Genomic DNA, 14,347 nt, shown 5'->3' with positions numbered 1-14,347 from the left:
AAGTGATAAATTGTAGTGTCTTTCTAATAATGATTATAAGTTGGTTAATAAGGTTAAATAAATATAATACCTGAAATGTAATCATAAATAAACTAAATTTCAATTTTAAAATAATATCTTTAATTCTACTAATAAAGTAATTTTTTTACTTTTAACATATTATATTTAATTTATTAGATTTAAAATGTTGTTGTATGTAAACCATTATCAGTTTAAAGCTACAACTTTTGAACAGTTTGGACAAAATACTTAAATTGTTAATTTAAATATAACATTACAGTGTCAACTTGAATATAAATTTCAGTTCCACCTAAAAAAGCAAAGAATATTTATTAAATAGATAAAAGTGATAAATTGTAGTGATAATTATAAAAACTAAATTGTAATCTCAGTTTAACTAAAATATTTTGTAAAGATATTTTTATAATCGTTAAAAGTTTTCAAATAAGTAGCTTAAAATAACTTACAATAATAATAATAGTTTAAAATAATTCTATATAAATGATTATATTGTAACCTTTAAAATCAAAAAATAATGTTTGATGTTTTAAATAATTATAATGACAGAAACTAAAAATTAAGCAAATAAATTTTAAAAAATCAATTAACAATAACAAAAACTATAAATAACATTAAACCATATATTATATTTAATTTTTATTCATGTGTAACTCCCTGATAGAAGTCATTCTAATAATTGAGATTATGCAGTTATAATAGATGTACCTATTATCATATAATTCAAAATAACTAATAGATTATATCAATTCAATATACGAATTATTATATCAAATTTATCAACAAAGTTATTGTTATATTTTAAAAAAAAACATGTATTTGTAAATACTTCAACTATAAAGATGTTTCCGCGCAACGCGCGAGCATTCGCCTAATTTTTTACATAACATGCGAGAACGGTATGTTGTCTACTCCTCATTTCGAGTTTGCTTTTGCTTGTTTTGTTTTTTGTAGAAAGGTCCACATTCGCAGGTAAGATTTTCGTGATGTTTTTGTTAATTGTGCGTGTGAAATTGCCGATTGTTTCATGTAGAAGGAATTGATAGCTGTTTTGGGTTTTATTATTTCAAATTTGGACATGGTTTCTTTCGTCTCTCGCATACACACGAACGGATATCATCAGGTATGCTTTTGCATTATGGCTTGCTTTTTAAACTCAAAACTTCATATTAATGGTTGTTTTGGGTCTTCATGTAATGATTTGTTTTGAAGAACAAGATACCTTATATTTTCAAGAAATTGTTGGTTCTACTATTTAAGTTTACGCATACGTGGACAGCGCTTCGCGACACGTCGGTGCTGATATGGCAACTAAAGTTTCACCTTAATGAAAAATAGGCTGCAGAAATCAGAAAAGTGGCTGCAACAAGATTTGAACTCGCCGCCTCCGATTCCAAAGCGAAGAAGCTTACCACTAAGCTGGATGTTCTTTTCTGTTTTTATTTCTCAAACAATATATAATACTGTATATTCTTAATAGCGATTATTATTGTTATTATTATTATTATTATTATTATTATTATTATTATTATTATTATTATTAAAGATGTGAAAAAAGAAACAGTGGAGTTGGCAAAATTGGTCCCTTTATTTATTGAAATGGCATTTTGGTCCTTGCAATTTTGGTCCTTTGTGTAGGGTTGGCCTCCTCATCAGTTTCTGACCTTTTTTTTTTTTTCTTTTTTTCTTGCATCTCTTTGCTCACTCACCTCAATAAATTGATCGGTGGAGGCCACGTGTGTTCATGGGTTTATTTGACTCGACCTTGGTTACACCGTTCACCGCCTCAAATACCTATATACCTTTAATCCTCTGCATTTATTTTCTGCAATTCCGATCTCCACCTCCTTTCTCACCGGTTGTTATCTTCAGTCATAAATCCTTTGATTCAAAGTTGGAGAAAGGGGTACACAATCGATCGTCTCCATCGTGCAGGTCCGTCAATTTTCCTACTATTGCCAATTGCGACGCCCCTCAAAATCATCGTCATCGTGGATTCCAACCACCACCGTCTGGGTTATTACCCCCGCCTAAACCGGCGACTCTTTATTTTTTTCTAATCCATTGGTTTTTTTGATTGTTTCAGGGAGGATTTCCAGATACAGAGAAAAGCATCCGAACAACAATTTCGTTCCTATTCCCAACAAGCCCTTTGTCTTCATCGGACCTGCAATACGCAACCGCTTCTCTTTCCCTGCTCTTTCTCCGACACTGAGCATCACCAAGTTAGATTTTTATCAAACCCTCTTATTATTAGTATTGTCGATTGGTGTCTAGGGTTTGTAACATGTTTGATTTTAGGCGGCTTTGATGTGTATCGTGCTCATTTTTCCTCAATTTCCCTAGGTGTTATTTTTTTTTTATTATTGATTTATTTGATTGATTTTTCATTTTTTTTTCATGCATCGTCTGTATGGTCTGACTATCTACATGTGTTGATTTTTTTCTTTGCTCCCTGCTTTTGTGGTTGTTCAGAAGCTAACCGAAGAATTTTCGATTCCGACATTCCATATAACATCATCTTTACCTTTCATAAATTCATTTTGACGTATGTAGTCTTTCCTACCCAAGTAACTTCATTTCAGTTTGCAACCTTATGCCTCATATTGGAAAACGAAGTTTGTTATTCAAATAAGGGAGAATCAGGATATTGCATTGAAGAGTGTCAAGACACCACCATGTACAAGTTGCTTCAAACTTCATTTTTCTAATTGGATTAATCTGAAACTGCTTGATAAAACTACTTGATTTGTATTTCAGGAATGAGCTATAGAGAAAAGTGAGAAAGAAGGAGAAATAGAGGAAGAGAAAGGCAAAATGAAAAAGAAAGAGATGAAAGTATGAGGATAAGGAGCAGCAGACGTCAGAACTGGTTAGCGAATACATGAAAGATTTTGTTATCAGTCATTTTAGTTTGAATTTTCTTTTGGATGTCGAAAATTGAGAATTTTTCTTAACATTTGTTTGAATTTGAATGAGAAGTGTTTATGTGTCAGAACTGCAATTATGTGTCAGAACCACGTATTGATTAAATTGTTTTAAAACTTCAATTTGATTAATAGACCTATCCAGTATCCAGTAAAAGGGTAAAATTGTTATTTACTTATTTAGACAATTGAAATTAGACCTGATTCTATAAAATCTTGAATAATTACGCCACATTTTTAAGTTGTTTCTTCATTCTACTTGATGAGATGTCAACTGATTCAGTTGTGTCTCAGGTATAATGCATTTTAATTTATGATATATTTTTGTCACTTTTTTTTTGCTACAGGGATAAATATGCAATTGTTGATTGTTGAACATTGAGGCTTCTTCTAATTCATGCTTCTGATTGGGTTTCATCTTACCACCTGCTTATGAGATTGAATTTTCAAGTGGAGTATTAATATGCACTAATACTATTTGTTCATGTATCTGGTCTCATCTGAACATTAGTTTTTATTCTGCTGAGTTAGAGGAGAGGAACTCATGGATACTTGGTTGTTATTTTAGCACTTAAAACACCTAAATATATGAGGAGAGGATATTCCTTTGGGGAGGAAGAGGTTAGTCTTCTGACTTTTCTCAATGATGTGCCCAAGAAGGACAAAAAGGTAAAAAAAAAAAAAAAACGGATTGCTTAAAAGGTTAAAACTTTGGGTGTCTCCTTGCTTTATTATACGACTAGACGAATTCCCGCGCACTGCGCAGCGAAGATTAAAAATATATTGTTAAAATATTGAAAAATATATGTTTAAAATGGTTATGTTATTGACATTAACTTTGAGATAATATTTTTACACTAATATATATATATATATATATATATATATATATATATATATATATATATATATATATATATATATATATATATATATATATATATAATCTCAATTATTTTAAACAATAATATTCATTGACATCAACCCACATTCCTCGTTAATAGAATCAAATATAATTATCTATTTAGTATTATTTTTAACAATTATTATTATTGATTAATTATATTTTTACTTATATGATCATTTTCTAATTTCAATAATGATGTTCATTTAAAATACAATTTATTTATGGCTAAATGTAATTTATAACTTGATGTTATTATCATTTAAAATTATTATTCGTTAATTTTATACAATTTATTATTAATAATAAGTTAAAGAAGACTTTTAAGAAACACTTAATATTATTATTAAAATGTGAAACATACACTAAATAATAAAGTGATAAGATAGACAATTTGCATTTCAAAAGAGACTTGCATGGATAATATGACATTCATGTGATTTGATTTTATTATTTATAATTATTGCTTACTAGTTTTAAAACCACTTATTATTATTAATAATTGAAAGAAACTTTTAAAAAACATTTATTATTGTAATTAAAATGTTAAACATATACTAAAATATAAAGTGATAAGATTGACAATTTGCATTTTAAAAAAGGCTTACATGGATAAAATGGATAATATAAAATATCCATGATTTTTAATTAATTATTGTTTTGAAGCAACATGAACATAAAAACATGTATACAGTAGTTAATTAAATATTATATATCACCTTCTATAACATATGGTCGATAACATGAATCTAATCTACCACTTGGGTTGTGGTGACTTGGTAAGGCATGTGGAAGATATGGTGGATAACCTATTGACCCATGTTCAAATCCTGGCACCACTCAGCCCTTGTGGCCATGGAGGTTCGCCTGCAGTGACTCCAGGGCATGAGGCAAAGCCTCATGTTTGCAGCGGGGGATTAGTCGGTGCGCGAAAGCTGACCTGGAAACCCTCGTTAGGGAAGTTCTCTTTTCAAAAAAAAACATGAATCTAATCTAATTTACATTAAAATTTCAACCACAACATACAATGATATTTTTAGAAGAATACTTAAATCAAGAAAATACAAAAAAAAAAAAAAAGTATATAACAAACTTACAAATTAAAAACTCCAACATAATAACATGGCTCGAAAAATTGTTCAAAGCCCTCAAACCAACAAAAAAAACTTTAAACTTGTTTTCTTTGTGAATTTTATATGTGATTTGTATTTGTGTGCCTACTAAAAAAGATTGACCTTTTTATAGTAGAATATCAATTAATTTTTATTAAATATATTATATAAGTTATAAAACCTTTGAATTTTTAATCATTATTAAAAGACTTTTGAATGGTATTCATTAAAATAGGAGGTTTCAAATGTATGAGGTGTTTGTAAATTTTTATGGGGGTTTCAAATGCATGAGGTTCAAAGAAAAATGTTAGCTTTATAAATATGTATGATTTTATGATTCTCATATAAGTTTCTCATATTATGCCAATTAACCCTTTTAATTCATAAAGGGACGAAATACTCATTGAAAACAATTTTTGGTTTCATTTGCCCATTATCGCATGCTTTACTCATAATTTGAAATTATGAAGGATCATATTTGTATTTTTCTCCAAGCACAGCAATCTATATATATATATATATATATATATATATATATATATATATATATATATATATATATATATATATATATATATATATATATATATATATATATATATATATATATAGATTGCTGTACTTGGAGAAAAATACATAACTTTGAGGCTCAGAACTTGAGTTTTCAATAGAAAAATGTTGGTTTGTTATATATATATATATATATATATATATATATATATATATATATATATATATATATATATATATATATATATATATATATATTGCTGTACTTGGAGAAAAATACATAACTTTGAGGCTCAGAACTTGAGTTTTAAATAGAAAAATATTGGTTTGTTATATATATATATATATATATATATATATATATATATATATATATATATATAGATTGCTGTACTTCGAGAAAAATACATAACTTTGAGGCTCACAACTTGAGTTTTAAATAGAAAAATGTTGGTTTGTTGTTATTAGTGGCCATTGATGTTCTATACACCAAGGCTGAAAATGCAAATGTCTACCTAATGATTGCAGCCTATTTGTTTTTGTTGGTGCCTTGGATCGTGCGAGATGTCCCAAAACTCCGAATGGAGAAGCATCTCAAAGCAAATCCCTTCAAAGAGTGGCATTTTACTTTTTTTTTTTTTTGCAAGTGTTATATTACTAATTACCTAATTCCATTTACAATTTATATTCATAAAACTTAGTTATTCATATTTGTAATACGAACATAAAATAACCATAAATGACCAATTCGGCCGGCGCGGTTGGGTCATTTTAAAGTTGCTTCATTGTTGTCTTTTTTGGTCCCTTTATTTCTGTTTATTTGTGGCATTGTAGGTCCCTACGTTTTTGTTTTTGTTTACTTGTCACTTTATTAGTTGGTATTATTATTATATATATATTAAGATTGTGAAAAAGTTTAAAGTGTTTTTTTGGTTTTTGGCAGAAATTGTCCCTCAACTATATTTGAGTCATTTTAAAGTTACTTCCTTTTTGTCTTTTTTGGTTTTTGGTAGAAATGACCTCTCAACTATATTTGAGTCATTTGCTTCCTTTTTATCTTTTTTGGTTTTTGGCAGAAATGGTCCTTATGTTTTCGTTTAATTGTCACTTTATTAGTTGGTATTATTATTATTATTATTATTATTATTATTATTATTGTTAGACAAAATTACACGATTGGTCCCTGTGGTTTACCAGATTTAACACATTGAGGACAACGATGGAAACTTCTATGCACTTGGTTTATGTGGTTTCATTTTGTTACAAAAGTGATCTGAAATTATTCTTTTACTCCTAATCCGATTTTTTTCATTAATTTATATTTCTTTTTTTGGTTTTAAATTAATGTTTTATTTATTAGAAAATACTCACCCAATACCATAAAGCCACCCACCATCTGCCATTACCACCACCACCAAAATTACATAAATGGTCCATATGCTGCCATACATGACAATAAAGTTCAATTTGTGAGACCATTTCTTTATTTTCTTCATTTATTGCAAGAAATAATGATTTAGATTTCTTTACTTATGTAATTAGATAACATTGTTTATCTTCCTTTACTAGATTATCTCAATGCAATTCAACATGCTACTTTACTTTACAAAGCAACACCTTCCGACCCCGGCAACGTCGGGGAATCCTTTCTAGTTATTATTAAAGCTATGTATTTATACATATTTAAAAATGTATACAAATATTTATAAAAGTGTATTTATAAATAATTTTTCCAAAGAGAGTTTTATACGTGTTTACACATATTTAATAACGTGTGTATATATATATATATATATATATATATATATATATATATATATATATATATATATATATATATATATATATATATATATATATATATATATATATATATATATAGAGGTATAAAATTGCTTTTATACTTAATGTTACAAATAAATATGATAAATATGTTTAAACAATTTTAAATATATGTAAATACATTTTTATATGCTTAAAAAGGTTTTAAAACGTATTTATATGTGCATATAATCTTAAATATGTATAAAAACGTATAATAATAATAATAATAATAATAATTATTATTATTATTATTGTTATTATTATTATTATATATTGATTCAGCATTACACGTCATATATTATTTATCCGACAATTAAACACAACAGATTCTATAGCGTAGTGGTAAATTCATTGTTTCTGTGTAGGGAAGGTTGTGTGTTCGAATCCGTGTTCCAACATTTGCCCCTCTTTCCTTCGATTCTCCCTAATAAATGAAAATAATTTTACCACACGTCACTCCCTCATTAACTTGGACACATGTCATTTTTTGGTATTTTTGAATAAATGTTTTTTCTGTTTGTCATTTTGTTATTTTTTTATTTTTTCTTAATTAACACATCATATTTATACTTCAATTAATAATTGATTTAATTGAAAATAACCAATAAATTACAATAATACAACTTATATAATATTTAATATTTTTCCTATTAAATTCAAATTTTAAATTTTATATTTCAATTCTAAATAAATTTTTGTTTAAACCTTCATATTTAGTTTTTGTTTTATCCAACCTGTATATCATACAGGTCTTACAAATAGTTTTTAAATAAATGAAACTATGATGCTCATGTCATCGCCCATGTAGCGCCACCTCAGGCAAAATTCGTCCAGTCAGCGGGTTCATGTGGCCACCACTTGTAAATGCAACCGGCTAAACCTGATACAAGGCAAAATTGACCAAATTAAACAAAACATGAGGCATTATTGAACATAAAACTCATCAAAGGGTAAATACGAACATTTCCTGATAACCTGAGGGTTTTATGTCATTAGCCCTGAAATAAGATAGTGTTTTTTTTAGCTTTCCTTCATATTTAAGGTGAAGAGTGGCATTCAAATGGGTTTCTGATTAAGATGTATGATAAATGTAATTGTATAATACTTTTATTGATCTGTTTTGCCTTTTAATGTATGTATGAGTGATATTTTTCATGTGTAGATGTAGTTGCTGATTCTATGCTCCACAACCATGGTAAAGATGCCTTGCAGATATAAGTATGATGTTTATTACTCAAATATTGGTTCCCTTGTTTAGTTCGTGAACACAATTTTTTTTGGTTTGATTGTTATTCATAGGAGCATTCAGTTGAGTATTTTTATTGACATTATTCATCACCTGCTTCATATTTATATAGATTGAACTTCTTGAATAACTCTAATTTGAGGGTGAGGAACAATATTAGAAGCAATGTTGTAGATGATTTGGTGGCATCTCCATGTGGATTTGAAAACGATGTTGGTTATTAGTAGACTTGTACATTTGCGGTCCCAGACCGGTTGAAACGACCCAAAATACGACCCAAAAATTTTTGTTTTAATATTACTAAAAATCATATCATCGAATGTCATATATAATAAGAACCATGGAATGAGTAACTCAAAAAAACATAGTAACTGTGTCAAAAAAAAACTGTATCAATCATATCAAAATATCTTAATAAAACTCCCAGGATGAAACTGAAGCTATGGTGTGTGCAATGCCATCATCCCGAGCTCTTCCCTTTGCTAGCGGAAGTACCTGAAACCAAAACTGAAACTGTAAGCACGAAGCTTAGTGAGCTCCCCCCAAACTACCACATACCATACAATAACATATAAACAACTATTGGGTCTTGCCCACTGCATCAGACCGAAGTCCGGAAACTGCATCGGACTGAAGTCCGAAACTAACCAGGGCCTTGCCCTCTGTATCGGACCGAAGTCTGGAAACTGCATCTGACCGAAGTCCGGAACTGACTGGGACCCCGTCCCCTGCATCGGAGCGAAGTCCGGAACTAACTGCATCGGACCGAAGTCCGGAACTGACTGGGACCTTGTCCCCTGCATCGGACCGAAGTCTGGAAACTGACTGAACATAACATAGCATAAACATATCAACTAGCATGAACACATATACTGCATACTGCATCGGACCAGGGTCCGGAACACATAACACAAAACATGCTTGAATCACAAAGACATCAAGCACTCTAACTACTGTATCGAACCGAGGTTCGGAACTACTACTAACTAAACAGGTCGGCATTGTGGCCGTAGACCCGTTCCTACTAGAAGGAAAACTCACCTCGTAACGCTGGTTGCTGAGATGCTAAATCTGAAACTGGCTGATTGCTGCTCCGGAACTCCCCGGCTACAATTCCCATAAACACTAAATCATATATTGATAACTGTTCTCAGGGTAAAATGACTATTTTACCCCCGGTCAAAGTCAACTTCCCGATCAAAGTCAACTTTTAGGTCAAAGTCAACTTTCAGTTGACCGGACTCACCGAGTTGGGCCGCCAACTCGTCGAGTCCCTATCATCCGTTCTAATCCTCTACCCGTTTCTACTCGTCGAGTTTGGCAAAGACTCGACGAGTTCTTCGATACTAACATCGAGTCTATCTTCATTCGACTCGCCGAGTTGTATGAACAACTCGTCGAGTTCACCTTCATCAAATGAACATGTCCAGACTGTGACTCGTCGAGTTATATGAACAACTCGTCGAGTCTGTTCTTGAGGCAAGAAGATTGCCTTGGACTCGCCGAGTCAGGGCATAGACTCGCCGAGTCCCTCCATTACTAGATCTGAGCTCTAACTCACCGAGTCCCTTTTCCACTCACTGATTCCACCCTAAACTCTCAAACGGGGAGAAATTGGGGACTCGCAAATCGACTCGTCGAGTCTGAAGAACAACTCGCCGAGTCCTATGCATGCCATTACTATACAGTCGATTTTGCTCGACTCCAGTGCATCCAATTCCTAGATCCAGGTTCCTAGGACTGGTTTCACACGTAAAGTTTCGAACTTTACGTGCATGCATGCTCATAAGAAGCTCAAATACCCAATAATGAGCTAAAAGAGGAGATCTAGGTTTGGAATGGGAATGTAGCTCAATAAAGGTGGCAACCTTGAGTTTAAGGAGTTCTGAAATGCTTAGATCTGAAGCCCATTCATCATAACTACTCTTAAATCGACATCAATGTCTAGAAATATCTCAAAAACAACATTAACAAGCTTCTAAAGAGATTTACGAGCTTGATACCCCAATGGGAACTGGAATGACACAATAAACTCGGATCTTCTTTGCTCCTCTTGAAAACCCCTTTCCTCTCTTCTTCTTCTAACTCCAAAATGCACCAAAATCCTTCACAAGGTGAGAAATACTCCAAGAATGCTTAAAGGAAGGCTAGGGTTTAGTAAGGGACGTTCAGTGGGTGATGGAGGCTGATTTTGGGCACATAGAGTTGTTTAAATAGGGTGCAAACCCTTGAAATTAGGGTTTCATCCAGACTGGCAGACTCGCCGAGTCCAAGAATATGGACTCGTCGAGTAGCCAACTTAAACCGCATGCAAATCCCGTCTCTACTCGACGAGTCAGGCTACTGACTCGTCAAGTACCCCAATAATGAGCTAAAAGAGGAGATCTAGGTTTGGAATGGGAATGTAGCTCAATAAAGGTGGCAACCTTGAGTTTAAGGAGTTCTGAAATGCTTAGATCTGAAGCCCATTCATCATAACTACTCTTAAATCGACATCAATGTCTAGAAATATCTCAAAAACAACATTAACAAGCTTCTAAAGAGATCTTCGAGCTTGATACCCCAATGGGAACTGGAATGACACAAGAAACTCGGATCTTCTTTGCTCTTCTTGAAAACCCCTCTCCTCTCTTCTTCTTCTAACTCCAAAATGCACCAAAATCCTTCACAAGGTGAGAAATACTCCAAGAATGCTTAAAGGAAGGCTAGGGTTTAGTAAGGGACGTTCAGTGGGTGATGGAGGCTGATTTTGGGCACATAGAGTTGTTTAAATAGGGTGCAAACCCTTGAAATTAGGGTTTCATCCAGACTGGCAGACTCGCCGAGTCCAAGAATATGGACTCGTCGAGTAGCCAACTTAAACCGCATGCAAATCCCGTCTCTACTCGACGAGTCGGGCTACTGACTCGTCGAGTACCCCTTAAGAAATGAAAATTACTTTATTTAAATCACATACCAGAAATGGGGCGTTACACCGGTCTTAGGTCGGTCTCGGAACGGTCCGGTCTTTTTTCAGACTGGTCTCGTTCGGTCTTTTTTCGATCCGGTCTTTTTTAGTCTCGTCTCTCGGTCTTTCCGTGTTTCGGTTCGATTTACGGGTTTTTTTTGTTCGGTTTCGATATTTTTCGATTCTTTTGTTTTGGTTTCGAGTTTTTTCCATTACTAAATATGAGATTATCACCAAAATAATAAATTAAGATTTATTAAAAATGATAATTTAAATTTAATAAAAGAAAAAATGAAATAAATTAGATAGTTTGTGATTAAAAATTATATAATTAACACAAAAATTATATATTTATAAAGTTTGGTTACAAGTTTATTTTTCCAAACCAATCTCAAACTGGTCTGGTCTTTTTTAGGACCAGTCTCCGAACGGTCCGGTCTTTTTCGGATCGGTCTAAGACGGTCTCAAGCAGGTACTTTTTAGGACTGGTCTTTTTTCGGTCCGGTCTCGTTTTAGACTAGTTCGGTCTCGGTTTTTTTTTTGGGTCCGGTCCGAGACCAGTATTTTAGTATTTTTGTGCAGGTCTAGTTATTAGAAGTGAATTTTGTTTATCTTCATTTAAAATTGTTTATAAAAGATGTGACATGAAGTGGCTGATAATAGATGATAATAATATACTAATATAAGATTTGATGACAGTAGAATAAAAAGCAAATAAATATTGAATTGTTTTGAAGAGTTTTTGAAACTTAGAATATTATTTCTAAATTTATTACTTTTTTTCTAATTTTGTTTACTAATTATATTCTTTTTTGACGATTGATACTAATATAATATTTGATGACAGTAAAATAAAAAACAAATAAATATAGAATTATTTTGAAGAGTTTTTTAAACTTATACCATGAAACCTTTCAATTGGTGGTAGTTATGTTTAAATTTGATTTTCATATTTGTTGTGTTATTCATAAATTATTTGTTATTTTAAAATGCAATAATGTCTTGGTAATACAATATTATTGTCCGACTATATTATTATGTCCATCGGAGTATATAACATAACAAAATGAAATACGATATTCAAATAATAAATTAGATAATTATCATATAAAAATGTAAAAATATACTAGGATATGTAGATTTTTGTTTTCTATAAAGTAATAATTAAAGAATGGAAAAGTAATCATAAACTTTTTTCAAAATTTATTTTAAGTAAACTAATTTGAGAAATATATAATAAATGTAAATTTATAATTTAAATGAAAATAATAATAGATACATGCCAATATGCCATACATTATTTTTCAAATTCTATATTTTTATGCCATACGATACCAACATATTTTCAATAGGACCATATATATATATATATATATATATATATATATATATATATATATATATATATATATATATATATATATATATATATATATATATATATATATATATATATATATATATATATATATATATATAGAAATGAGTTCTATGAAAAACAAATAACTAGGGCAACATATGCTGGAACCAATGATCAAGTGATACGTGTCCATTTCTTTATTCATAAGCAATCTACTATGGAAGTTATTTATATAGTTATTCCAAAGTGATGTGTTGTCATGCTTTCATTGGTTCCAACATGTGTTGTCCTAATTGTTTATTTTCCATATAACTCTTCCCTATATATATATATATATATATATATATATATATATATATATATATATATATATATATATATATATATATATACACACACACACACACACACACGTGCCGTTTATCCGTGCTAAACGCCGGGTGCAAATATTTTTTTTCAAAATTTAGTTTCTAGAGACAATTAGTTCTTTTGTACGTATAGTTTATTACACTGGAATTAAGATTGTGGGTGATTTTGTATAGGATTTACATCGGATCAACCATCCATGCTTCAATTCATGAAAAATATCAATTTTAAAGGAATAATGTTAAAAGGCATTCTATTGTTTTTATTCTTCACAAGATGTAAGTTGGGGATGTGTTTGTCTACTTATTTAAAAAAAAAAAGGAGCAAACACCCAACTAATAAAATTTATTAAAAAAATATAGCACTTCGATGCAAGTTAATAATGAGAGTTCAAGGAGTGGAAAATGGTTTTCAATTATACAAAATTGATAGTTTTTTTTTTCTTTTGTCGTTTAATCATATATGGTTGGCTGTCTACAATGCATCTTATTATATCGAAAAATTATTTAATAAGCTTTCGCTTATATAACTTAAAGACATTTTATAGAAAAATATGTTTTTATTTTACATATGTAGACAACTTTTCAGACACGTATATATACTTAATAGGAGTTAACCACATTCATTATCAGTATAACTTTGAACCCATATAACAATTTTTGTCACAATGTAAAAAATACTAACAAATTTTTAATAACAGTTAAGTTAGTGCAACTAACTTAAAAGGAAATATAACTCATTTGTACATTTGAATTCTAATTTCAAATAACATTTATGAAACATTTATACTTTGAAAATAAATGATATAACAATTTATACATGATTGATTATTTTACGGATCATATTAATTTAAAATAAAATAATTGTATGATACAGATTAAAAATATAAGCATATAACTCTCCCTCTCATTCCATGCGTTTCTTCATCTACATCTTTTTGGTCTCTTCATAAATTCACCTTCACTATCTTCCTTCAGAAAATAAAATTTGAAAACATATAAATGAAGCACCTGGTTCTTGGTATGTATTTTTATTTAAGTATTTTTGCATTTTTGGCCTTGGACTCGGCGAGTTGAAGGACCAACTTGCCGAGTAGAAGCGGGATGAGGCACGGGATTTAAGTGATGGACTCG

General features: G+C 30.5%; 1 protein-coding gene across 6 annotated transcripts; it reads left to right on the top strand.

Annotated features, from left to right (window-relative positions):
- The first annotated feature begins 1,738 nt into the window (after window positions 1–1,738).
- On the top strand, window positions 1,739–3,563 carry LOC111911237 (uncharacterized). Of its 6 annotated transcripts, XR_008225418.1 has the most exons (6): window positions 1,741–1,953; window positions 2,105–2,243; window positions 2,320–2,364; window positions 2,494–2,698; window positions 2,779–2,890; window positions 3,293–3,563. XR_008225418.1 is itself a non-coding variant. In XM_042897476.2 (5 exons), exons 1-4 carry the CDS (start codon window positions 1,763–1,765, stop codon window positions 2,789–2,791), a joined length of 669 nt encoding a protein of 222 aa, XP_042753410.1. In that variant the 5' UTR covers window positions 1,740–1,762; the 3' UTR covers window positions 2,792–2,890; window positions 3,293–3,563. The 6 variants fall into 6 exon arrangements, 3 of the variants coding, with proteins under 3 accessions (XP_042753410.1, XP_023762787.1, XP_023762788.1); XR_008225417.1 differs by having other exon boundaries at window positions 1,739–1,953; window positions 2,320–2,698; XM_042897476.2 differs by having other exon boundaries at window positions 1,740–1,953; window positions 2,105–2,364.
- The last annotated feature ends 10,784 nt before the right edge of the window (window positions 3,564–14,347 follow it).

Source organism: Lactuca sativa, chromosome 8 (assembly GCF_002870075.4).
Source record: "Lactuca sativa cultivar Salinas chromosome 8, Lsat_Salinas_v11, whole genome shotgun sequence".
Classification (NCBI taxonomy): Eukaryota; Viridiplantae; Streptophyta; class Magnoliopsida; order Asterales; family Asteraceae; genus Lactuca; species Lactuca sativa.
The sequence above is the reverse complement of the archived record's forward strand: the minus strand, read 5'-3'. Positions and strand labels throughout refer to the sequence as shown.

Coding starts and splice junctions, on each gene's coding strand:
- LOC111911237 (XM_023907019.3), top strand. CDS start 1,763: ATGGGTTTATTTGACTCGACCTTGGTTACACCGTTCACCGCCTCAAAT. Junction 1,954..2,104: donor CGATCGTCTCCATCGTGCAG/GTCCGTCAATTT, acceptor TGATTGTTTCAG/GGAGGATTTCCAGATACAGA.